Source organism: Cutaneotrichosporon oleaginosum (genome assembly GCF_008065305.1).
Source record: "Cutaneotrichosporon oleaginosum strain ATCC 20508 chromosome Unknown ATCC20508_contig06, whole genome shotgun sequence".
NCBI lineage: Eukaryota > Fungi > Basidiomycota > Tremellomycetes > Trichosporonales > Trichosporonaceae > Cutaneotrichosporon > Cutaneotrichosporon oleaginosum.
In genome coordinates this window covers 1,592,778-1,614,519 of record NW_027072175.1, presented here as the reverse complement: position 1 = coordinate 1,614,519, position 21,742 = coordinate 1,592,778, and the positions used below count along the sequence as shown (strand labels likewise).

The 21,742-nt window shown below is 64.0% G+C and overlaps 9 protein-coding genes across 9 annotated transcripts; 5 read left to right on the top strand and 4 right to left on the bottom strand.

Annotated features, from left to right (window-relative positions):
- Positions 1-209: 209 nt before the first annotated feature.
- Positions 210-3,330, top strand: COLE_07061 (uncharacterized protein; the record flags this gene model as incomplete). Its single annotated transcript, XM_018426810.2, has 2 exons — positions 210-3,263; positions 3,304-3,330. 2 exons carry the CDS (start codon positions 210-212, stop codon positions 3,328-3,330), a joined length of 3,081 nt encoding a protein of 1,026 aa, XP_018277618.1.
- Positions 3,331-3,921: 591 nt separating this feature from the next.
- Positions 3,922-4,542, bottom strand: COLE_07060 (uncharacterized protein; the record flags this gene model as incomplete). Its single annotated transcript, XM_018419451.2, has 5 exons — positions 3,922-3,971; positions 4,003-4,060; positions 4,189-4,309; positions 4,342-4,403; positions 4,435-4,542. 5 exons carry the CDS (start codon positions 4,540-4,542, stop codon positions 3,922-3,924), a joined length of 399 nt encoding a protein of 132 aa, XP_018277619.1.
- Positions 4,543-4,742: 200 nt separating this feature from the next.
- COLE_07059 (uncharacterized protein) lies at positions 4,743-6,725 on the top strand (the record flags this gene model as incomplete). The annotated part of the gene is made up of 2 exons (XM_018420903.2): positions 4,743-4,880; positions 4,914-6,725. 2 exons carry the CDS (start codon positions 4,743-4,745, stop codon positions 6,723-6,725), a joined length of 1,950 nt encoding a protein of 649 aa, XP_018277620.2.
- Positions 6,726-6,970: 245 nt separating this feature from the next.
- On the top strand, positions 6,971-8,032 carry COLE_07058 (uncharacterized protein; the record flags this gene model as incomplete). The annotated part of the gene is made up of 6 exons (XM_018423647.2): positions 6,971-7,060; positions 7,218-7,306; positions 7,339-7,477; positions 7,508-7,601; positions 7,634-7,876; positions 7,926-8,032. The coding sequence occupies 6 exons, from the start codon at positions 6,971-6,973 to the stop codon at positions 8,030-8,032; spliced, it is 762 nt and encodes a 253-aa protein (XP_018277621.1).
- Positions 8,033-9,383: 1,351 nt separating this feature from the next.
- Positions 9,384-10,666, bottom strand: COLE_07057 (uncharacterized protein; the record flags this gene model as incomplete). The annotated part of the gene is made up of 3 exons (XM_018423648.2): positions 9,384-9,613; positions 9,658-9,991; positions 10,289-10,666. 3 exons carry the CDS (start codon positions 10,664-10,666, stop codon positions 9,384-9,386), a joined length of 942 nt encoding a protein of 313 aa, XP_018277623.1.
- A 549-nt stretch (positions 10,667-11,215) lies between these two features.
- COLE_07056 (uncharacterized protein) lies at positions 11,216-12,696 on the top strand (the record flags this gene model as incomplete). The annotated part of the gene is made up of 3 exons (XM_018420904.2): positions 11,216-11,308; positions 11,353-11,606; positions 11,658-12,696. The coding sequence occupies 3 exons, from the start codon at positions 11,216-11,218 to the stop codon at positions 12,694-12,696; spliced, it is 1,386 nt and encodes a 461-aa protein (XP_018277624.1).
- A 41-nt stretch (positions 12,697-12,737) lies between these two features.
- Positions 12,738-13,552, bottom strand: COLE_07055 (uncharacterized protein; the record flags this gene model as incomplete). The annotated part of the gene is made up of 3 exons (XM_018425003.1): positions 12,738-13,090; positions 13,125-13,256; positions 13,303-13,552. The coding sequence occupies 3 exons, from the start codon at positions 13,550-13,552 to the stop codon at positions 12,738-12,740; spliced, it is 735 nt and encodes a 244-aa protein (XP_018277625.1).
- Positions 13,553-18,464: 4,912 nt separating this feature from the next.
- COLE_07054 (uncharacterized protein) lies at positions 18,465-20,259 on the bottom strand (the record flags this gene model as incomplete). The annotated part of the gene is made up of 2 exons (XM_018426812.2): positions 18,465-20,078; positions 20,242-20,259. The coding sequence occupies 2 exons, from the start codon at positions 20,257-20,259 to the stop codon at positions 18,465-18,467; spliced, it is 1,632 nt and encodes a 543-aa protein (XP_018277627.1).
- A 252-nt stretch (positions 20,260-20,511) lies between these two features.
- COLE_07053 (mitochondrial 54S ribosomal protein bL19m) lies at positions 20,512-21,338 on the top strand (the record flags this gene model as incomplete). Its single annotated transcript, XM_018423649.2, has 2 exons — positions 20,512-20,599; positions 20,791-21,338. 2 exons carry the CDS (start codon positions 20,512-20,514, stop codon positions 21,336-21,338), a joined length of 636 nt encoding a protein of 211 aa, XP_018277628.1.
- Positions 21,339-21,742: the final 404 nt, after the last annotated feature.

Below are 21,742 nucleotides of genomic sequence, written 5' to 3'. Positions count from 1 at the left end.
CTCGTCGTCGTCGCTCACTCACCTCTCCTCCATTGTATCTGAGAGAGTAGCGCTACCCCGCTTTCCTCGGCCTCTCCATCGCCGTACATCCGAAAGAGGCACCAAGTGAGCCCAGCTCCCACACTACTACTCGTGCCCTCCTCCGTTCTCCGCATCCCCCCCCCCCCCCTTCCACCATGCTCGTCAACATCTCCCGCCGCGCACCGCGCATGTACGCGCCTCTGCGCGCTCGTGCCCTCGCCACTTCCGCTCCCCGCTTCAACCCCCGTGCCACCGAGCCCGCACGCTCCACCACGGCCACCCAGCCCCACCCCCTGCCCCCTTCCAAGTCGTTCCGCGCCGCCTCGACCTCGGTCTTCACGCCTCTCGACACTTTCCTCCCCCGCCACGTCGGCCCCACCGAGAACGACACCCAGGAGATGCTCAAGACGCTCGGGTACAAGACAATGGACGAGTTTATCAAGGCCACCGTCCCCGATGACGTCCGTATCAACGAGTTCAACAGCCAGGACATTGCCCCCTACTCGGAGCTCGAGCTCCTTCGCCGCGTCGAGGAGATTGGCGCCATGAACAAGAGCATGAAGTCGTACATCGGCATGGGCTACCACAACGCCGTCGTGCCCCCCGTCATTCAGCGCAACGTGTTCGAGAACCCCGGCTGGTACACTGCCTACACCCCGTACTCGCCTGAGCAATCGCAGGGCCGTCTCGAGTCGCTTATCAACTACCAGACCGTCACTATCCAGCTCACTGGTCTCCCCATTGCCAACGCCTCGCTCCTCGACGAGGCCACCGCCGCCGCCGAGGCCATGGCCATGTGCGCCGCCGCCATCCCCAAGAACAAGTTCTCCAAGGGCAAGAACGTGTTCCTTGTCTCCCCCACCATTGCTCCCCAGACCGTCGACGTCCTCCGCACCCGCTGCACCGGCTTTGGCATCGACCTCCAGATCGCCGAGTCCAACGAGGGCCTCAAGGCCGAGGTCGACAAGCTTGGCGACAAGCTGATCGGCGCTCTCCTCCCTTACCCCGACGTCAACGGTGAGGTTTACGACTGGACCTCGGTCGCCTCGGACATCAAGGGCCACGGCGCCAAGGTTGTCGTCGCCTCCGACCTCCTCGCCCTCACCATGCTCAAGCCCCCCGGAGAGTGGGGTGCTGACATTGTCCTCGGCAACTCGCAGCGCTTCGGTGTCCCCGTCGGCTACGGTGGCCCCCACGCCGCCTTCTTCGCCGTCACCGACGACCTGAAGCGCAAGATCCCCGGCCGTATCGTCGGTCTTTCGCACGACGCCTCGGGCGCCCCCGCCTACCGCCTCGCGCTCCAGACCCGTGAGCAGCACATTCGCCGTGAGAAGGCCACCTCGAACGTGTGCACTGCTCAGGCCCTCCTCGCCAACATGGCCGCCATGTACGCCGTCTACCACGGCCCCGAGGGGCTGCGCAAGATTGCTGGCAAGACCCACCAGCTTACCAAGGTCCTTGCTGAGGCCCTCACCGGCCTCGAGTTCAAGGTCACCAACAAGCAGTTCTTCGACACCCTCACCATCGACGTGTCGGCTGCTGGTGTCACTGCAGAGCAGGTCCACAAGACCTCGGTCGCCGCTGGCATCAACTTCCGCCGCATCGACGACAAGCACGTCGGTATCACCCTCGACGAGTCGGTCGGCCCTCTCGACCTCACCGACATCACCAACGTCTTCTACCGCGTCAAGGGCCTCAAGGAGATTCAGCCCAACACTCTCGACGACATCTCCAAGAAGCTCAACTTCTCCGCAGAGTCGGCCCTCACCAAGGGCATCGACGGCCCCATGGCCCGCACCACCCCCTTCCTCGTCCAGCAGGTCTTCAACCGCCACCACTCCGAGACCGACATGCTCCGCTACATGATGCACCTCCAGCAGAAGGACTACTCGCTCGTCCACGGCATGATCCCCCTCGGCTCGTGCACCATGAAGCTCAACTCGACCTCGTCGATGCAGCCTCTGTCCTGGAAAGAGTTTGGCGGTGTCCACCCCTTCGCGCCCGTCGACCAGGCCGAAGGCTACAAGACCATGCTCAACGAGCTCGAGCGTGACCTCTCGCTTGTCACCGGCTACGACGCGACCTCGGTCCAGCCCAACTCGGGTGCCTCGGGCGAGTTCGCCGGTCTCAAGGTCATCGACGCCTACCACAAGTCGCGCGGCGAGGGCCACCGTGACGTGTGCCTCATCCCCCTCTCGGCTCACGGCACCAACCCCGCCTCGGCTGCCATGATGGGCTGGAAGGTCGTCCCCATCAAGGCCCTCGCCGACGGCTCGCTCGACCTCAAGGACCTCGAGGACAAGGCTACCAAGCACAAGGACAATCTCGCCGCGTTCATGGTCACCTACCCCTCGACCTTCGGCACCTTCGACGAGGGTATCGAGAAGGCGTGCCAGCTTGTGCACGACAACGGCGGCCAAGTCTACGTTGACGGCGCCAACGCCAACGCGCTCGTCGGCCTCACCTCGCTCGGCCGTGTCGGCGGCGACGTCTCGCACACCAACCTCCACAAGACCTTCTCGATCCCCCACGGCGGTGGCGGCCCCGGTGTCGGCCCCATCTCGGTCAAGAAGCACCTCGCGCCCTTCCTCCCCGGCCACTCGCTCGTCAAGACCGGCGGCGAGCATGCCATCACCGCCGTCTCGGCGGCGCCCTACGGCTCGGCCTCGATCAACCTCATCTCGTGGGCCTACATCAAGATGCTGGGCGGCAAGGGCTTGACCGAGTCGTCCAAGATGGCGCTCCTCAACGCCAACTACATCGCCGAGCGCCTGCGCCCGTACTACAACATCCGCTTCACGAACAAGAACGGGCACTGCGCGCACGAGTGCCTGATCGATCTCGCCGAGTTCGAGGACAAGGCGGGTCTGCGCGTCCCCGACTTCTCGAAGCGTCTGCAGGATTACTCGTTCCACCCGCCCACGGCCCAGTGGCCCATCGGCACGTGCTGGCTCATCGAGCCCACCGAGTCCGAGCCCAAGCACGAGCTCGACCGCCTCGTCGACGCGCTCATCAGCATCCGCAAGGAGGTCGACGAGGTCCTCGAGGGCAAGCAGGACAAGGACAACAACGTGTTCAAGAACGCGCCCCACCCGCTCTCTGCCATCACCGCCGACGGCTGGGACCGCCCCTACTCGCGCGAGAAGGCTGCGTACCCCGTCCCAGGGCTCAAGAAGTCCAAGTTCTGGCCCACTGTCGGCCGTCTCGACGACGCCGCGGGCGACCTCAACCTCATTTGCGAGGTAAGTTTCTTAGTGGCCGCAAGAGCATCGCTGACCTTAGTGTGGCTCCGTGGAAGACTTTGCGTAGACGAATCGAGTGTTATATTGCATGCGTGTGTAGTTCCGGGATCAATGTACAGATATGGCATCGTGAAGTTGCAGGTCAGTGCCACGACGAGCTACGGGGGTTAGCAAAGAGCTTAGCTGGCGCAGCAACAAGCTGCAAGCGCGACGAGCAGCGAGCAAATGAGGCGCAGTGGAAGCCAAGTTGTGCACGCGGCAAATTCAGCAGTGAGGTCGCACTTCTAACGTTCTCTGTTTCGCCGTCTGGGTCGGGTTGCCGCCAAAGACGCACCCTCCCCAAGTGCTCCTTGGCGGAATTTGAGCGCATCACGGAGCTCCGTCGGCGCAGTCACGATCGCCCGACTTCTCGCCAGAGAGCCCCCTCCTAAGCCAGACTGGGCAGTCCTCCTGCAGCGCCCTAAGGCATGAAAGAGACCCACGAAGCCGCGTGCCGTCCACGATCCAAATCGCGCGACGGATAGTGACCGACGGTGACCAACGTTTCTGAGGGAGTGTAGCCATCAGAGCGGCATCACCACTCGATGCCAGTCGGCGGACTGTGTGTCTAACAGATCTCTGACCAGTGACCAGCCCTGCGAACTCTATGATGCATCGACTAGAGCATGGTGAGGAACTTCTTGACGTCCGCCTCGCTCCGGAACCCGACTGTTGTCAGCCTGCTGCGCGGTCGACTTACGGAACTTGTTCTTGACTTTACCGTCCTTGAACGCGACGACGGTCGGGAGCGCCGTCACCTGGCGTCAGGCCATCTCGCTGCTTGCCCACTCCGTGAGGCATCGCTCCCTCCAACCCCACCCCCTCCCCCTACCCCCTCTCCCCCTTTTTCCTTCCTCCCGCCCACAAAGCTCGCTGCTCCACCCACCTTGAACTCGCCCGCCAATTCGGGGTGCTTGTCCACATCGACCGTCATGAGGTCGTACTGCGTCTCGGGGCCCGTGAGCTTCTTGAGCACCGGCGAGAGCACACGGCACGGCTGGCACCAGCTGCGCGTCAGCGCGGCCGCCACAAGGCTTACTCGGCGTAGAAGTCGACGAGGACGGGCTTGGTGCCGCCCTCAAGCGCGCGCTTCTTGAACGCCTGGAGTTAGTGGCGAAGGACTGGTGCGCACAGATGGGTCGACGTCGAGGAAGTGGTCGCGGCGCACGGCCGAGGCCGACAGTCCACGCGCAAGCGGCGCGAGCGGGCGGGCGGCACGGACAGACGAGCGGAACAGCATGGTGAGTAAGTGTATGATGCTGAGAAAGCCGTGGGCAAGGTGAGATAAGTGGAGGCGCGGACATTGGGGATGTCCGGTGTCGAGATTTGGGTGGCCAAAATTCTGATCTGGAACGTTTACACATCACTCTTCACAGCATGCCCAAAGCAAGTATGTCCGAGAGAGGAGGGAGACAGGCGAGGAAGCGGATGGCATTGCTGATGCCAGGAAACGGCTCCAAGCCCAAGAGCAAGGTGTATGCGCTGCCGAGCGCCGCGCGCCGCCAGAAGGACGGCGGCGTGCCCAAGCTCACGGCGCTCAAGAGCAAAGCGCAGACGGGGCGGTTCGCCAAGGCGAGAGTAAGCATTTGATCCTAACGGTGCTGACAGTAGCCTGAAAGAGTCGCGGGTCCCTCGTCGATGCACGCGCTGGCGAGCACGTCGCGGCACGCGGGCGACAACTTTATCGAGGCGATCCTGGAGGACGCGGCGCCCGTAGACGCCTCGTTGACGGTCCGCGACTCGTCGGCAAAGGCGTTCATGCGCGAGCTGCGCAAGGTTATTGAGCGCGCGGACGTCATCATCCAGGTGTTGGATGCGCGCGATCCGGAGGGCACGCGCAGCAAGTGGGTCGAGGAGGAGGTGCGCAAGCGCGACGCGCAGGGCAAGAAACTCATTTTCGTCGTCAACAAGATCGACCTCGTGCCCATCGACAACCTCCAAGCCTGGTTGAAGCACCTGAAGCACACGGCTGCTACGTGGCCGTTCAAGAGCTCGACGCAGAGCCAGAGGGGTCACTTGAGCCAGGCGACGGTGCCGCTCACGGCGCAGAGCGTGGCAGGGCAGAAGACGACGCTGCGCGAGCTCCCCCAGACCTCGTCGTCGATGGGCGCGACCGAGCTGCTCGGCGCGCTTAAGCAGTACGCGCTGAGCACACCGCACTCGGCTCTCACCGTCGGCGTCGTCGGGTACCCGAACGTCGGCAAGTCGAGTCTCATCAACTCGCTCAAGCGCAGCCGCGCGTGCGGTGTCGCCGCTATGCCGGGCAAGACGCGTGTGGTGCAGGAGGTGGTGTTGGACAAGGGTGTCAAGATCCTCGACTGCCCTGGCGTCGTCCTCGAGGATATCCGCGATCTTGCGAGCGGCGACTCGAAGCGCAAACAGGCCGAGATGATGCTCCGCAACGCTGTCAAGGCCGAGCTCGTGGAAGATCCCATTGCGCCAATGGATGTCGTGCTCGAGCGCGCGGACCCCCAGCTGCTTATGAATCTCTACAACCTCCCACCGTGGGACGACACCAAGGACTTCCTCATCAAGCTGGCGCTGACGCGCGGCCGGCTGGGGCGCGGGGGCGTCCCCGACCTTGAGGCAGCAGCTGTCCAGGTGCTCCGGGACTGGAACTCGGGCAAGATCCCCTACTACACTCGCCCTCCCGCGGTGCATGTGTCGAACAAGCCCCAGGAAGTGGAGGCTGGTGCGGAGGAGGATGTGGCGATGGACGGCGCACGTGTTGGCGACGCCAAGATTCTCAACACCCTCAGCGAGGCATTCACGCTCGATGGTCTCTTCGACGATATTGGCGGCGAGTTGGATGACGAGGACGATGGGGGCTTTGTGCCTGACGAGATGGACGACATGGAGGAGGACGCCGCCGTCCCTCCTCCTCCAGCAGCCACTGCTCCCGCAGCGCCGGGCATGTCGGCGTGGTCCGGCGCCTTCTCCCCTACCTCCTCAGCTGCATCGTCTCCACGCGGCCGCGGTCGCTCCCTCTCCGCCTCCCCACCCCCCTTCCCAACTTCCACCTTCAACCCGTCCCTCAAGTTCAACCCGCATGTCGCGTTCAATCCACCTGCCGCGCGTGCCGTCGCGGACCCCACGCGCCTCTTCACGGCCGAGGAACGTGCAGGCCTGCCAGCGCTCGCGACGGACAAGCGCAAGGCGAAGAAGGAGGCCAAGAAGGCCAAGAAGCGGCGTGCGGCCGCCGAGCAGACCGAGGGCGAGCTCCTCCTCGGCTTCATGGGCATGGACGTCGACGAGGGGCAGGCGTACGATGCCGAGCCGAGACAGGTCAGAAGCGCCAAGCAGCGGCGCGTGGAGAAGAAAACGGTCGTCAAGCCGAAGAAGCCAGTCGACATCGAGGCGGCCAAGGAGCGCGACTTTGCGTCGTTCCTCGCGGCCATGGGCGAGGACGAGGAGGAGCTGTAGACATCCAGAGGATGACCTGTGCCATATGTATAATTCAGCCAATGCATACTCCCAGCCTTCAGGCGAGCGAGAGCAAGTCGCTGCAGCGAGCGCCACTAGTCGTCATTAGAATTTGTAGAGGATACCCCGCATTTCGCACGTGCCTCCACTTTGAAAGTTGGACGGATTTGTTGACACCCACTCCCGGCTCTTGCTGTCCTGCAACCTCTTGTCTTTCCGTCTGCTTCACTCGTTCTTTCAGCACCATGGCACCCATTACCCTCCCAGGCTACGGCGACATCGAGCCTCTTTCTCCCGCCGCCGAGGCCCTCGTCAAGTCCGAGGACCCGGAGCATGTGAGTCACCGGGTTGTCTGCTCTTGCGGAGTGGCACGGCCATTAGTTTCGCCTCGCCTCTCGCTGTGCCCGTGCTGACACTGTTTGGCCATGCTCGCTCACATCGCCCCGGCGTTACCTGGCTTTCCCCCTCTCCTTCTGCCCCTACGACCGACAGCCCGCCAACCTCATCCCCGAGCTCTGCCGCGAGTTCTACAAGCTCGGCTGGGTCACCGGTACCGGTGGCGGCATCAGCATGCGGCAGGGGTGAGCTTTGCGGCGTCTGAGTCTGACCACAGGCCCCTCGTCTACCTCGCGCCGTCCGGTGTGCAGAAGGAGCGCATCCTGCCCGAACACATGTTCGTGCTGCCCTTCGCGCAGAGCTCCGTCCCCAAGCCGGGAAGCAAGCGCGACTTCGTGCGCGTGCCTTCGAAGAAGGTGCGGCCATGCCGAGCGAGCTGATGACAGGGTCTTTCCGAGTCGCAGTGCACGCCGCTGTTCTGGAACGCGTTCACGCAGCGCGACGCACAGAGCTGCATCCACACGCACTCGCAGCATGCTGGTGCGTAGCTGTGTGATGCCGACTCACACCAGTCATGCTCACCCTGCTCCTCGGCAAGGGCGCCAAGTCGTTCCGCATCTCGCACCAGGAGATGATCAAGGGCGTGCGCCTCGGTGGCGTTGGAAAGACGCTCGCGTACTTCAACACCCTCGAGGTGCCCATCATTGAGAATACGGCGCGCGAAGAGGACCTTACTGAGTCAATGGCTGAGGCCATGACGACCTACCCCGACGCCGCGGCCATCCTTGTGCGCCGGCACGGCGTGTATGTGTGGGGTAAGTGCTGTGCTCTTAAGAGCTCGTTGTCAGTCGCCGCTCACACCAGGGCCTACTTGGGAGTCGGCCAAGACTCAGGCCGAGTGCCTCGACTACCTCTTCGAGATTGCCGTCAAGATGCTCCTCGCAGGCATGCCGCTCGAGGGTGACAACTAGACTGTACATTTCTGCATGGATCATTACACTTTGCCTGCACTGCGCCTACATGCTCCAAAGCTATCTCTATGCTCATCCTCTCTAGACTCTATGTCAATATCACGTCGACATAATCCGCGAATGAATCATACACGCCATTAGGAGGATGTGCCCCCTCTTCCGCCCCAGGACGGTACTTGCCCGTCCGCACTGGCGTCAGGTCGTCCCAACAAAACCTCACCAAGGATGCGCTGCAGCCCGAGCTCTCTCGCGCCCCCGCCCAAGTCGTTGTCGACATCATCCCCGACGATCGCGACGTCCGCGTCCTCCCCGTCCCACCCTCCGCTCCGCAACCGCGCGAGCGCGAGCTCGAAGAACGCGCGCGTCGGCTTGCCCACCACCTCGGCCTTGACGCCGCTCGCATACTCGAGCGCAGCGACATACGGCCCGATGCCGAGCGACAGGCCGGCGGGGAACGCGGCGGTCGCGTTCGCCTGCGAGTACGCCGCCTTGTGCGGGGCGATGAGGACCGGTTTCCTCCCCTTTGGGGAGGGGGAGGGGGAGGGGGAGGGGCGTCTCGACACGGCGGCGCTCGACGCCGCCGTACGTCCTTCCGCCGGGTCCACCGGGCCCACCGGCTCCTGCTTCAAAATCCGGAACGCCGTGTTCAAGTTCTCATACCCGAACCCGGGGGGGTGTAGGCCGATGACGACGGCATCGCACTCGGCCGGCGGGTGCGCGGGGAGCGCCTTGAACTCGTCGAGCGCGTCGGGCGCCAAGAGGAGGAATGGTCTGGCGTGAGCGGCTAGCGGAGTAGACTCACGTCAACCCTCGTTTCTCGACCAGCGCCCGGCATGCGCCGAGAGAGGTCATGAGCTCGTGCGGGGCTGCGCGCAGGCCCATGCCGCCCAGCGTTGAGAGGAGGCGCGTCTCGGACTCGCGGGTGTTGTTCGAGCTGGGTGTTATGCGCTTGCAGGAAGGAGGGCGGGAGCTCGGACTCACCACAGGACGAAGGGGACGCGCGCGGCGCGCAGGCGCTCCAGCGCCGCGACAGCGCGAGGCGTCGGCGTGCTCCCGACGTGCAGGGTGCCGTTGAGGTCTATGAGGAGAGCTTGGACACTGGTATCAGCGGCGACAGGCCAATCGAGCAGGAGGCGCACACTTTGGGCATGGGATAGATGCGGAGTGTGGGAGGGATAGATACAGATCGATATCTTCGACGTTGATATCTCACGCGATCACGTCGGTGGAGGTCGGAATGTCGTCGGATATCCGCTGCCTTGTCTCACGCGGTCCCGAGATGACGACAGGTACTGACACTAGCTCATGCCCGTTGTTGAGATGCATTGAAGAATGTACAGATGCTCTACTTCTACACGGCCCTTGTCGAGGGGATCCACGCAACCGCGTTGTTGGGCTGGACGTGGGCGGGCTCGACCAGTGCTGGTGCAATGTGCTTGTCGCCAGCGGACGTCGAGAGTGCGGCATCAGCCTCGGGGTTTGATGGCATCTCAGCCGCCTCCTCGTCAGGCAGGACGGGGCGCACAGCCTTGTCCTCGAGACGGATGACGTCGCCGTACTCGCCGATGACCTTGTATCGGACTATCGTCAGCTGAGCGACCGGCAATGCCACGGGCTCAACTCACCAATCCGCCAAGGGGCGCCCTGCGACGGCCGGATCGACGTAAAGTACACCGTCCCCTCCTGCTTGTCGCCGCGCATGCGGAACTTGACGTCGATGCGGCCCTGCATCAGGTTGATGCCGCCGGCGATCCATGGCTCGCCGAAGCCCCAGTAGTTACGCGAAAAGCGGACGTGGTCGCCGAGCAGCTGGGCTACCTCCGGGCTGTTGCGCAGCTGGAACGACACCTGGCGCACCACAGACGAGCTGTAGCGCTCGTTGTTCGTTGCGTAGAGAATGAAGAGACCCCATGCGCCGAGGCCTACAAGGCCCAGCGTGATCCACAACCCTATCCGTCGCTGTGCGTCAGTGGTGCTGGAACAGTGTAGATCGCATTCCGCTGGCTCCACCGGCCCCTGTGCTCGCCGATGGCGTGGGAGTGGGAGTGGGAGCGGTACGCGCACGTTCGAGCGGCTCGACGCACAGAGCGCCGCCAGCGACGCCGATGCCTCTGATTATGCTTCGACGATTATGATTGCTCGGCGAGGCACCTCGGAACGGCGGAGTTACCGATCCCGGTCCGAGCTCGCTGTAGCTTTTCCCCGTACCATCCCTTCCGCATCCTCCCTTCATGACCGCCCTCATCCCAGACTCACGTTGACCATGGGCAGATCCCGCGTGGGGCGCTGGTAGACGGCCCGCGGCGCGGCGCTCTCGTTGAACAAGTGCTCGTCAAGCTTGGGCTTGGGCACAGGCCTCGGCCCAGCGCGGTTGCTCCGTGGACGGGTGTGCTGCCGCTCCAGCTCCCATGGGCTCATGGTCCCCGGCATGCCGCGAAGGACAGCCCGTTCGCGCGGCGCCGCCTTGCCGTCGAATGTCGTGGGCTCAAGGGGCGCCTGTGGCGGGGGCGGGGGGCGTTTCTTGGGCTTCTCCGAGGCGTCTGGCTGGTCGGCGTAGCGGCGGATGAGGAGGTGCGCGCGCAGGGGAGGCGGGCGGAGGCCGACCGGGCGCAGAAGAGGGAGCCGCAGCGACATGAGGGGCTTGGGTGGGAGAAGAGATGGCCGAGATGGAGAGCGTCGGGTGGATTTTGAAGTGGGGCGAAGAGAGAGTTGAGGAGGAGCATGTGACCGCCCGGACCGTAGAAGCCGACGCCGAACTGCTTTAGCCTAAAGTGGGGGGACCATATTGGGGCCCCAGCGCCGGGTCAACTTTGCGCCAAGCCGACAGCCCCGACAATATGAGTGTACGACGCCGTGCCTCCGGGGATGTTGCCGCTGCCAGGCTCTGCAATGCGGCGTGCTTCAGCGGTCTCGGAGCGACGAGGACAAACAGATACAGTGGTACACTCAAGCCGCGAGGGTTGATCGTTACAATCCAGCCATAGGCTATTAGTGTGGATTGTAATCCGTCATATCTGATAAATAAACCTCGTGGAGCTCGCGTGTGATAACCATCAATTAATGACGTGTGACCCTTGCCACCCAGGGACCCTCACAATATTTCGGACGCTCCCATGTCCACCACCGTTGACCTCGAACTGCAGCTAATAACACTCACTTCACTCGTCCATCTCTTTCTCGACAATGGGAAAGCGCAGAAGAAAGAACAGGACCCATCTCAAGGGTGCCCAGCCCTCTGAGGCTGAGACCAATGCCCCCAAGTCGTTCGTCATCAAGGTGCGTTCACTGCACAATCTCGCAGCCATCACGTCTGACGACAGTCCGGCCATGTCACAAAATCAGTAGAGGCTCTCGTGCGCGATGTTCGCCAGGTCATGGAGCCCAACACAGCCACTCGTCTGCGCGAGCGGCCCGGCGCTCGCCTTCGCGATTACCTCACTATCGCGCCAACTCTCGGCGTCACTCACCTCATGGCGTTTACGCTCACCGACGCCGCGAACGTGCATCTCCGCGTCGCACGTCTCCCGCAGGGCCCAACACTCACCTTCCGTGTGCTCCGCTACTCGCTCATGAAGTGAGCTGCTTCTCTTCTGAGATTCCCTAAGCATCATCCGCTGACGTACAGGGACATTACGAACGCGCGTGGCACGCTGCGCAACATCGCCAAGTCGCCCGGCGGCGAGTACCGCAACCCCCCTCTCCTTGTGCTCAACGGTTTCCAGCAGCCCACCGAGGGTCCGGCGCTTCCACAGCTCCGCCTCGTGTCGACCATGTTCCAGGGTCTCTTCCCTCCCATTCAGGTGGAGAAGAGCGCCCTCCCTACCTTCCGCCGCGTCCTTCTCGTCTCGTACAACCACGGCACGGGGCTGGTCAGCATCCGCCACTTCACGATCAGTGTGCGCCCGCAGGGCGTCTCGCGCCGCGTGCGCAAGCTGCTGAACCCGTCCAAGGCCCCGGACCTCACGCGCGCCGACGACATCGCTGATTATCTCCTACGCCGGCGAGGGAGCAGTCCCGGCTCGGAGGGGTACGACAGCATGAGCGAGAGCGAGGCGAGCGAGGCAGAAAGCGACTCGAACGCCGTCGAGCTTCCGGAGGACTATGTCGGCCGCGGCAACCGCAAGGGCGAGCGCAAGGCCGTTCGTCTCTTGGAGACGGGGCCCAGGCTCGAGCTGCAGCTCGTCAAGATTGTCGAGGGATTGGTGGGGAGCAAGCGTGGCGAGGGACAGACCGTGTTCCACCACTTCGAGGCACGGAGCAAGAGCCAGAGCGCGGCCCAGCAGCGCGCCCACGACGAGCGGAGGCGACTGCGCGACGCCCGCCGCGCAGAGCAGGCCGCGAATGTCGCGCGCAAGAAGGCCGAGAAGGCCAAGGCCAAGGGCGAGGATGTCGAGGAGGAGGCTGAGAGCGACGTCGATGTCGACGGTCTGTCCGATGTCGACCCAGAGGAGGCGCTGGAGCGGCGCCGCGCCGCCATGGCGAACGAGGACGAAGATGAAGACGACGACGAGTTCGACTATGAGGATCACGGGGCGGACCCGGATGACGACGAGGGCTGGGATGCCGACGCGGCGGCTGGCGACGTGAGTGACGAAGAGGAGGAGGAGAGTTCGGATGAGGAGGATGCGCCCCCTCCCAAGCGCCCCACTAGGCGCAAGCACTAGATTATATGCATGCCCGCAGCCCATACCCCATACCCAGAAGACTACTTCATCAGCCACGGGAGGCCAGACCCGACCTTCTTGGCATACGCGGTGTAAGCCTCGCCGAAGAAATTGCGCAGCCACACCTCCTCATCCTTGATGCGGGAGCCGAAGAACTGACCCAACACGACAACAAAGGCGAGCGTGCTGAAGACGTTGGAGAGCAAGAGCTGCGTTCCGACCGCCCAGTAGAAGAAGCCGACGTAGCTAGGATGCCGGACGTACGCGTACACACCGTGTGTGATGAGAACGTGGTCGTTCAGCTTGACGCGCTTGACGACATGCGAGAAACTGTGGCCGGCCTGGACCATGGCGAGGGCGCGGAACGTCTGGCCAAGAAGCATGACGCCGGCGACTGCTGTCAGCTAAGCAGGCAGTAAGTAGCTCACAAATGCAAAGGAGGGGAAGCGAGGCAAAATATGACCGGAACTTGCCTGGCCAGAAGTACGAGGAGAGCATGTATTCGATCAGGCCCGTAGCGTGGGCGAAGTGGTAGTGGGCGCCATTGTTCAGGAGGAAAGCTGAAGTCAGCCCGTGCTGTGAGGGGAGCAACCCGAGATTACGCACCGTCAACAGAGAGTTTGTGATAGTTCCATCCAGCTGTAGTCCAGAACTCGAGGAGGTGAAAGAGTCCCATGGCGGCGAGGTAGACGCCGAGCTGGGGGCGGGCCCAGCCCGCCTCACTAAGGCCGGTGAGGCGCCAGACGGGGGCAGCTGCGGCGAACAGCCCGGCACCAAGGAGAGCGCCTAGGGCGGCGCTGATAACACTCGCGCTGAGGGGAGTGTTCGGGATGTTCCCCTTGGCCTTGTATACCATGCCGACGCCTGGCCCGGCGAGGTCGTCATCCGAGTCATCGCGGAGAGGGCGGGTGCCGTTGACCTTGAAGGCGTCGGGCTTGCGCTCGCGCAGCTCGGAGATAAACTCGCCTGACAGGGGGCCTGATATGACGGGCGTCGACATTATGTACTTCTGTAGGCAGTGGCAAAAGACAAGAATGACCAGGTGCGGGATACAGAACAAAAGACAAAGGTTACTCATGTCTATATCTCGACGCGTCGCGGGGACCCCGGATATATTAGGCCCGCCGCCACGTGCCCCTCACCTCCACGCCTAACCGATTGTCCGTCTTTGCACTTTCAACACGACCTCTTCCACCGCCGTGGCCGCTCCGCACCCATCTCCGAGCATCCGCCGCCCAGCATCCCCTACTACGCCGCAACGGCGCGCCAGCATCCCCCCCCCACCCCCTCGTGAAACATCCGCCGCTCGACACCCAATACTTCGCCCGCCCCATGGACGTCCCTGTGCGTCTCCACATGTTTGTTTACTGACCCCAGCCATGGCAGCTCGCGGGCGCCGTCCACGATGTTCTCGACTCCAAAAATGTCCTCGCGAGGTGCGTCACCACGCCGTAGCAGGACACAACTAACCGTAGCGAGTACAAGGAGCAGCATGGCGTTGCGCTGCGCGGCCTATACAGACTGTTGAAGCGTAAGCGCGCCGGCGAGTACATGGATGTGAGCATGGGTGTTGAGGAGCTCGAGCCTCCCGACGACTACGAGGCGTGGAAGACCGAGCACGCTATCGACGCTGCGGGTGTCGCGGGTGTAGTGATACCACCGATCCCCCCTCCTTCTCCCCCGCGTGGCACGATCGACTTCCCCGACGCGCCATCAGTCCCCGCATCCATCCCCCCTGCCCCGGAGCTGCGGCGCAGCTCAAGACCGTCGTCTCGCGCAGCAAGCCGACACGGAACCCCGGCTGCTCCGCGACCGGTCGAGCCGCGCGCGACAATCGCATTGGATGAGATCCTTCCCCGCCGCGCCGTTAGTTTAGGCGCATTCGGCAGCGAGATTGAGGTTCCCCCATGGGAGCCGCAGGACAACTACAATCCTGCTATTGAGCCAGGACCGAGCGAGGCGCACAAAGTTCTTATGCCACTAGAGAACGACTACTCGGCGCACCTTTCCAAACTCCCACCTGTTCCACACTCCCGCCGCCGCGGGAGCAAGAATGAGGGACGACCCGACACGTACAAGCTTAGTGTCATGTTCGGACTCAATCCTCTGTCTGGCGGATTGTCACGCTCGCACAAGGTCGTATTGACGGCTGACTGGCGCGTCGCTCAGGCTGAGATGCGCCACATGCGAGTCATGGAGCGGATCGAGGCCAAGAAGGCGGCTGGGCGCTGGAGTCTGCGCCAACCCAAGAAGCACCGCGGACCACCAGTACCGAAGGGTCACTGGGACTTTCTTCTCGACGAGATGGTGAGTTGGCGAGTGTGCTCGCTACGCATTCGGGATCAACTGACGACAGGAATGGATGCAGGTCGACTTCAGCGAGGAGCGGCGATGGAAGCGCGTCGTGGCGCGCGAGTTCGCATACCAGGCCGTCGAGTGGCACCTCAGCTCCCCAGCAGAAAAAGCTGAGCTCATGGTCGGCGGCCGCGGGTGGGGATCGAGTAAGGACGTTGCAGTGCCCGGGCGAACGGAGGCCGATAAGAGCGCTGAGGACGACGTCGAGCTCTTAGTTGGCGCAGAAGCAGAGGACGCCGAGATGGCCGAAGCGGAGGCTGAGGAAAGCGCACATGCACGAGGCGATCCGACTGGGACTGAGGTGCTCGATGAGATTCTGGACCGGCCAGAAGACAAACCGCCGGAAGACGTCAAGGTGGAGGATGTTGACGCAGCGGCTGCGGACGCCGACGGGGAAGATGCGGATGGGGAAGACGCCGATGGTGAGGATGCGGACGGAGAAGCAGACGCCGATGGCGAGGAGGAGGATGATGCCGACGCCGGCCTTGGCCTCGAGGACATTGAGAAGGCCGAGAAGGAGGGCGAGGCCAAGCCCGAGGAGAAGAAGGAGCCCAGCCCCGAGGCCATCGTGCTCCCTAACGGTCTCCTGTTGTCCAAGCGCTTCAAGGATGTCGAGGAGCTCGCACGCGTGCGGCAACCCTTGCTTTACATGCCCGCCGAGGCGCCCACAGCAGACCTTTCTTCGCTTCCGATTCCCTCCAAAGAGAATAAACACACAGACGACAAGGATAAGGACCCTTCGCCACCGTCGGATGATCCCCCACCATCCCTTCTGGAGCTCTTCCCGGACCTGGGCGTCTTTGCCGGCCCAACACCTCCCGACGGCATCAAGGTGCACAGACGAATGGACGAGGGCCAGACTAGCGGCAGTCGCCTGGCGCATACCTCGCGCATACTCGATATCCGTCCCGTGTTTGTCTCTCACCTCCAGCCCGCCCGATCGCATTTTGACGCCGACGACGTCTGGGATATCCGCGATGGGCCATGGTACGAGGACCCCAAGGGCAGTACGGACATTGCGCCCGAGGTCGCTGCGTGCAACGCGACGTTCTTCGCCGGCCGCAACATGCGTCCTTTCCTGCACCACAACCCGCAGGCCAAGCCCGACGGCACTCGGCCTGATCCCATATGGTCGCCGGAGGAGGACAAGATCCTGCAGAAGCTCGTATCACAATACGCTTTCAACTGGCAGCTGGTGGCGGACGCGTTCAACACCGAGAAGGACACGATCCCGTCCGACAAACGCACCGCATACGACTGCTACGAGCATTGGAATCAGACTTGGGGCCCAGGCAAGAACAAGAGCAACGCAGAGACGCCAGCTGCAAACACGCCGACGCCTGCGCCTACCAAAGCTGCTGGCACGCCAGGTACGCCTGTTGCGAATGGCGCGCCCGCCCAGCCAGGCCAGCCGATGGAGCCGCCACCCCCGCCCGGCCTGTCTAAGCGTGAGGCGCGTGCAGCCAAGGCAGCACGCTATGAGGGCACAACCAAGAAGGCAGTGCGGCATCAGGCGCTGTACGACGCAATGCGTCGGCTTTCTCGTCGGCGCGACAACAAGATTAAGGAGTCGGTTAAGGACCAGGAGCCGCGCGAGATCAACGTCCACGAGTCGCACGGCATGGTGCCGTATCCCAACGGGCAGCCGCCGACGCCATTTGAGCTTGTCGAGGCCAAATTCCAGCGCGACTTGCGCATGCAGGAGGCGCAGCAGCAGCGCCGCCTTCTCCAGGAGCAGCAGCGACAGCAACATGCCGCGCAGATGCGGGCACAACAACAGCAGATGATGGCCGGTGCGAACGCACAGCAGGCGCGCCCGCCGCCCGTCCGCCCTCCAGTCCCTCCCAATGGGAACATGGCGCAGGCGCAGCTGCTCAATGCCGTTGCAGCGGCCTCGGCCGTCAACGGGAGACAGCAACAGCTGGTGAACGGGCAGCCTGCGGCGCAAGCCAGTCCTGTGCCGAATGGGGCCAGACCACCACAGGTGCAGATGACACAGGCGCAACTGCAGATGCTGCAACAGCAACGCGCAGCGCAGCAAGCCCAGGCGCAAGCTCAGGCTGCAGCGCAAGCCCAGGCAGCCCAGCAGGTGCGGCAGCAAGCGGCCCACATGGGTACACCGCAGAGCCAGCCCGGCGCTCTCGCTTCGCCATATGCCAGTGCAGGCGAGGTTCCGAACGGCGACACGCATACATCTCCGCCCATGCATCCGGCAGTGCAAGCCAGTCCGCAACAGCAAGTCGCGCAGGCGGCGACCCAGGCTCAGGCGCAGGCTGCTGCTCAGGCGCAGGCGCAAGCCCAGGCTGCCGCGCAGGTGCAAGCGGCTGCTCAAGCGCAAGCGCAAGCTGCCGCGCAAGCACAAGCGCAGGCGCAGCACGCGCAAGCACAAGCCCATGCACAAGCCGTCGCGCAAGCGCAAGCGCAAGCAGCTCAGGCGCAAGCGATGCAGGCGCAGCAGATGGGCCGCATCCCCTCTGTGCCGATGCACTTCGCCGCGCGCCCGCCGCTCACGCCGCAGCAGCAGGCAAACCTGCAGGCGATAGTGAACACGTTGCAGGCGAACGGGACGAATGTCACGCCCGAAACGGTGCGCACGCTGCAGATCCAGATGCTCCGGCAGCAGCAAGCGCAGGCGCAGCAGCAGGCGGTCGCGCAAGCGCAGGCCCAGCAACAGGCCGTCGCGCAGGCACAGGCGCAGGCGGCCGCCCAGGCCCAGCTGGGGCTCGGCGTGCCCGGCACGCCGGGGATGCAGACGCCGGGCCTCGCGACGCCGCAGATGGGCCTGCAGAACCTGCAGGCGCAGTTCGTGCGCTCGCCCAGCGTACACTCGCAGGGTGTGCGGAGCAGCCCCAAGCCGCCCAGCCAGTCGTAGAAGCGAGTTATATCATAGTCATGTCCGTATTGTTAGTGTATGTATGTCTGCTGTGGAGGGCCGAGCCGGATGCAATCGTGCAGGCCGATGGAGACAAACGCGTACACGGACGTTGAGGGCTTACGTATCCGTGACGCTCTCGTGCTTGATATTGCCAGCGTCTGAGGCTGTAGCTGTGGTCCACCTCTAATCTGTGCCGGCCCGGTGCTACGCCCCATGAGTGGGTACGAGTCAGTTTGAGGCGGCGATAATTGTCGAGATGGTCCCTCCCCCATTCTGAGTGGCTTAGATCATTCCTGCCGCGCCTGCCGGCAGTGGGTCCTGCAGTCAGTCAGGGGCCATCCGTATCCTCCGTCAGCCGTGCGTCTTCCCATAAGTGAGCACAGCCAACTCTGCATCAGCACGACGCCGCTCCGCGAACAACAATGCATAGCAGGCACGCAGACTCGTCACTCGCTCGGGAGGGCTTGACGCGGGGCGTCGGGACGATGTCGCGGCGGCGGTGCGGGGTGCGGACAGGCGCGATGATCCGTCAAGGATACTAGCGCGGCGGGCGTTGGAGGAGCACGACGCGGGGCTTGGGCGCGGGCGCGGGCGGCGGGTCGTCGTTGGACGCATATGCGCGGCGCCAGCCAAACTCGCCGCCTTCGCGCGGCCCGCCTCCGCCTCCGCCTCCATTTCCACCTCCACCTACACCACTGCCTCCGCCTCCAGCTCCTCCGCCTCCGCCGACAACGCCGCCGCCGCCACCACGGCGCTCACGAGCATGTCGCCGCTCGGGCTTGTCCTTCTCCTCAGCGGCGTGGACGTGGTGCGCGAGCGGCGGGCCAGGGCGCTGCAGCAGCGTGAACCCGCCTCCGCGGTCGCGGCCGCGACTGCCTCGCCCACGTCCGCGCCCGCGCCCGCGCCCCTCGAAGTGGTGAGAGTGGTGCGGCGGATGTGGTGCGTGCGGAGGCGGGCCAGGTCCGGGCGGTGGGGGAACAGGCGGCGGCGGCGGGGCCAGGGGGACGTCGGGCTCTTCAGGCTCGGGGCGGCGCAAGAGGATGCGGACTTGCTCGGGCTCGGGGCCGCCGCCGCGCCCGCGCGTTCTCGTACGCCGCCGCTCGCGGCGCCGGCGCGGCGGCTCGTGCTCGCCCTCTTCGTCGCGCAGGACTTCGAGGCCCAGCTCGAACCGCCCGGCCTCGAGCGAGAGCGTGTACCCCTCCGCCCGGTCGGCGTAGTTTGTCGTCGTTTCCGGCGCTGTGCGGCGCTCGTCGACAGGCGGCGGGCCCACTTCGGCGCTTAGAGGCGGGTGCGCGATCAGGACGGCTGGAGCCATCTCGTCGGCGCCTTCGGCGCGGTTGATGCGGCGGAAGAACGCCGCGCAGCCGAGCACGCGCGCCACCCATTGCGGCGGAGCTTCAACCCCAGGCGGCGGGAGGAGCTCTTCGCCCTCACGTTGAAGACGGAGGCCCCGACCGCGCTTGTAGTTCGTCCAGGCTTGGACGGCGAGCGAGGGATCCGCAGAAACAGGGCGGTGGTTACGCGACGCATGCTCGACGAAGCGGGCGGCGGCGCGGGCCGCCACCGCCGCGGCGGAGGATCCCTTCTTGAGCATGTCGAGAGTGCGTATTGCGTCGAGGGGGATGACGACCTCGCCACCACGTTGCAGCAGAGAGCGGACGGCGCGAGGCGCCCACATCAGCGCGGAGACGTCGACCACAGAGACGCGCCACACATCCTCGTCCTCGTCCGAATCGTCGATACGCGCAGAGTGAGAGTCGACGAGGTCACGCGTGCCGGCGGACGAGGGCGGGCGGGGCTGGGCAGCTGCGTGGGGAGTCGCGCATGCAACTGGAGGGGGCCCGGTGGGTGAACCTGGAGGAGGGGGTGGGCCGGAACGACCACCAACCGCCGGCGATGTGCGATGTTGGACTCCTGCTCCTGCCAGGCCGGGCGAGCGCGGGTCCTGCCCGCCACTCGGCAGCGGAGGGAAAGCGTGCGCCGTCTGCGCCGGGCGCTTGGCGTGCCCTGGACTGCGTGGCCAGGCGGACGTCACGGGCGTGCACGCATCGCCGTTGATGCCGACGGCGTTGACCTTGGACTCGAGGTCGGCGATCTGGTGCTCGAGATAGGCGGCCGAGAGGGCCTTGGAGAGCGCGGCTTTCTTAGCGGCCTGGTGTGAGCGGAGGCGACGCGGTGTAGATGCCGCTAGGTTGATGCAGCGCAGCGATAGTCCAGACAAGGCATCATCGTCCTTCGCAAACACGATGGAAATGCAAATTGATGTCAAGGGCAGCAAGGGCTGTGGGTGGCGACACGCCCCAGGATTGACTCACGAGGTCGCCGTCGCTCATGTCGTGTCTAGTACATGGACCCGGGAATGGCAGGATGGACGAGGGAGTGTAACACGATGCAGTCGATGGCTTGAGAGTGGATGAGATGAGCTCGACTGCATTGGATTGTTGGTGCGACTCTGTCTCGGCCCGGTGAGCCAAGCACGTGGGAAAATTACACGTCAATGGTTATCACTCCCCGTTTCCTCCGAGCAAAGAAGTTGGAACTTGAACATCACAGCAGCGACCACGACTCCGACACCGTCACCAACCATGGCCCGCCCCCTCGCACGATTCGGCGACCTTGTCCGCACCGCAGGGCCCAGCCGCGGGTTCGCGTCGAGCGCGCGCGCGTTGGCTTGTGAGTAGCACGAGGGTTATGCTGCACCTGCAAAGTCTGTCCGCGCCTCGTGAACGCGCGCAGCGAGGCTTCGACGTGCATCGTCCGAGGTCAGCATTTATACGCGCGCGCAGTTTTCCTAGCAGCATCTCATTCTTCTCGGGTGCTCATGGCACTTCCCGCACACCTCCCACATCCTAACCTAACAACAGACCCATTCTCCGCCAACGTGACCTTCCCCGAGCCCAAGGCGCCCGCGCCGGTTCCGCAGAACCTCCTGACGCCCAAAAACGGGTGGCATGTCGTGGAGCACGTCAACGCTGGCCTGCGGCAGGAGGTGGACCCCCAAGGCCTGCTCAAGACGCTGTTTGCGCGGCGCTCGCGCGAGCGCCTGCGCACCGGCTCGGTCGTGTCCGTCATCTCGTACCTCAAGTCGGACCGGACGGGGGGCGTGCAGCCATTCTCGGGCGTGCTGATGAAGGTGCGCCGCCGCGGGGTCGACACGAGCTTTACGCTGCGCAACATCGTCGCCAAGACGGGTATCGAGATGAACTTTAAGGTGTGCAGCCCGATGATCAAGGAGATCAAGATTGTGCGGCGCGCAGAGGGGCGGACGGGACCGATCAAGGACCTGCGCCGCGCACGCGTTAATTACCTTCGCGAGAGGCCTGATATGATGGCTACGATTGCGAGCGCGCTCAAGCAGGACCAGGCGCAGCGCGTCGCTGCCAAGCGCGAGAGCGCGGGCAAGAAGAAGTAGAGCGTGAGTCTGTAGAGCGGAGAGAGCGAGTTACGGACACGCATGCATAGTGTACATCTCAGCCGGCAGGACAGGATCAACCCTATGCCCGGCCATGCCCGCTCTTCTTCCAGAAATCTAAGCGTGGGGAGAAGGGTGGAAGGGGTATCAATGTTTAAAGGTAGAGGGCGACGTGACATGTGATGTTTAGTGTAGACGCCGGCAGGTGCGGTCTTTTGCAGAGTCGATGAGGGGCGAATGACCAAGCGAGCGCCGCCCCACGGATACACGAGTGAGAAAGAGAGATTCAGAATGCCAAGAGAAGACGGCCGCGGACGACAGAGGGTAGTTATTGTGTCTTTGCGGCAGCGCCCTCGTTATCGAGGCTGCGGTGGGCCTGTGGGTGTCAGCTTGTGCTTTCAGCC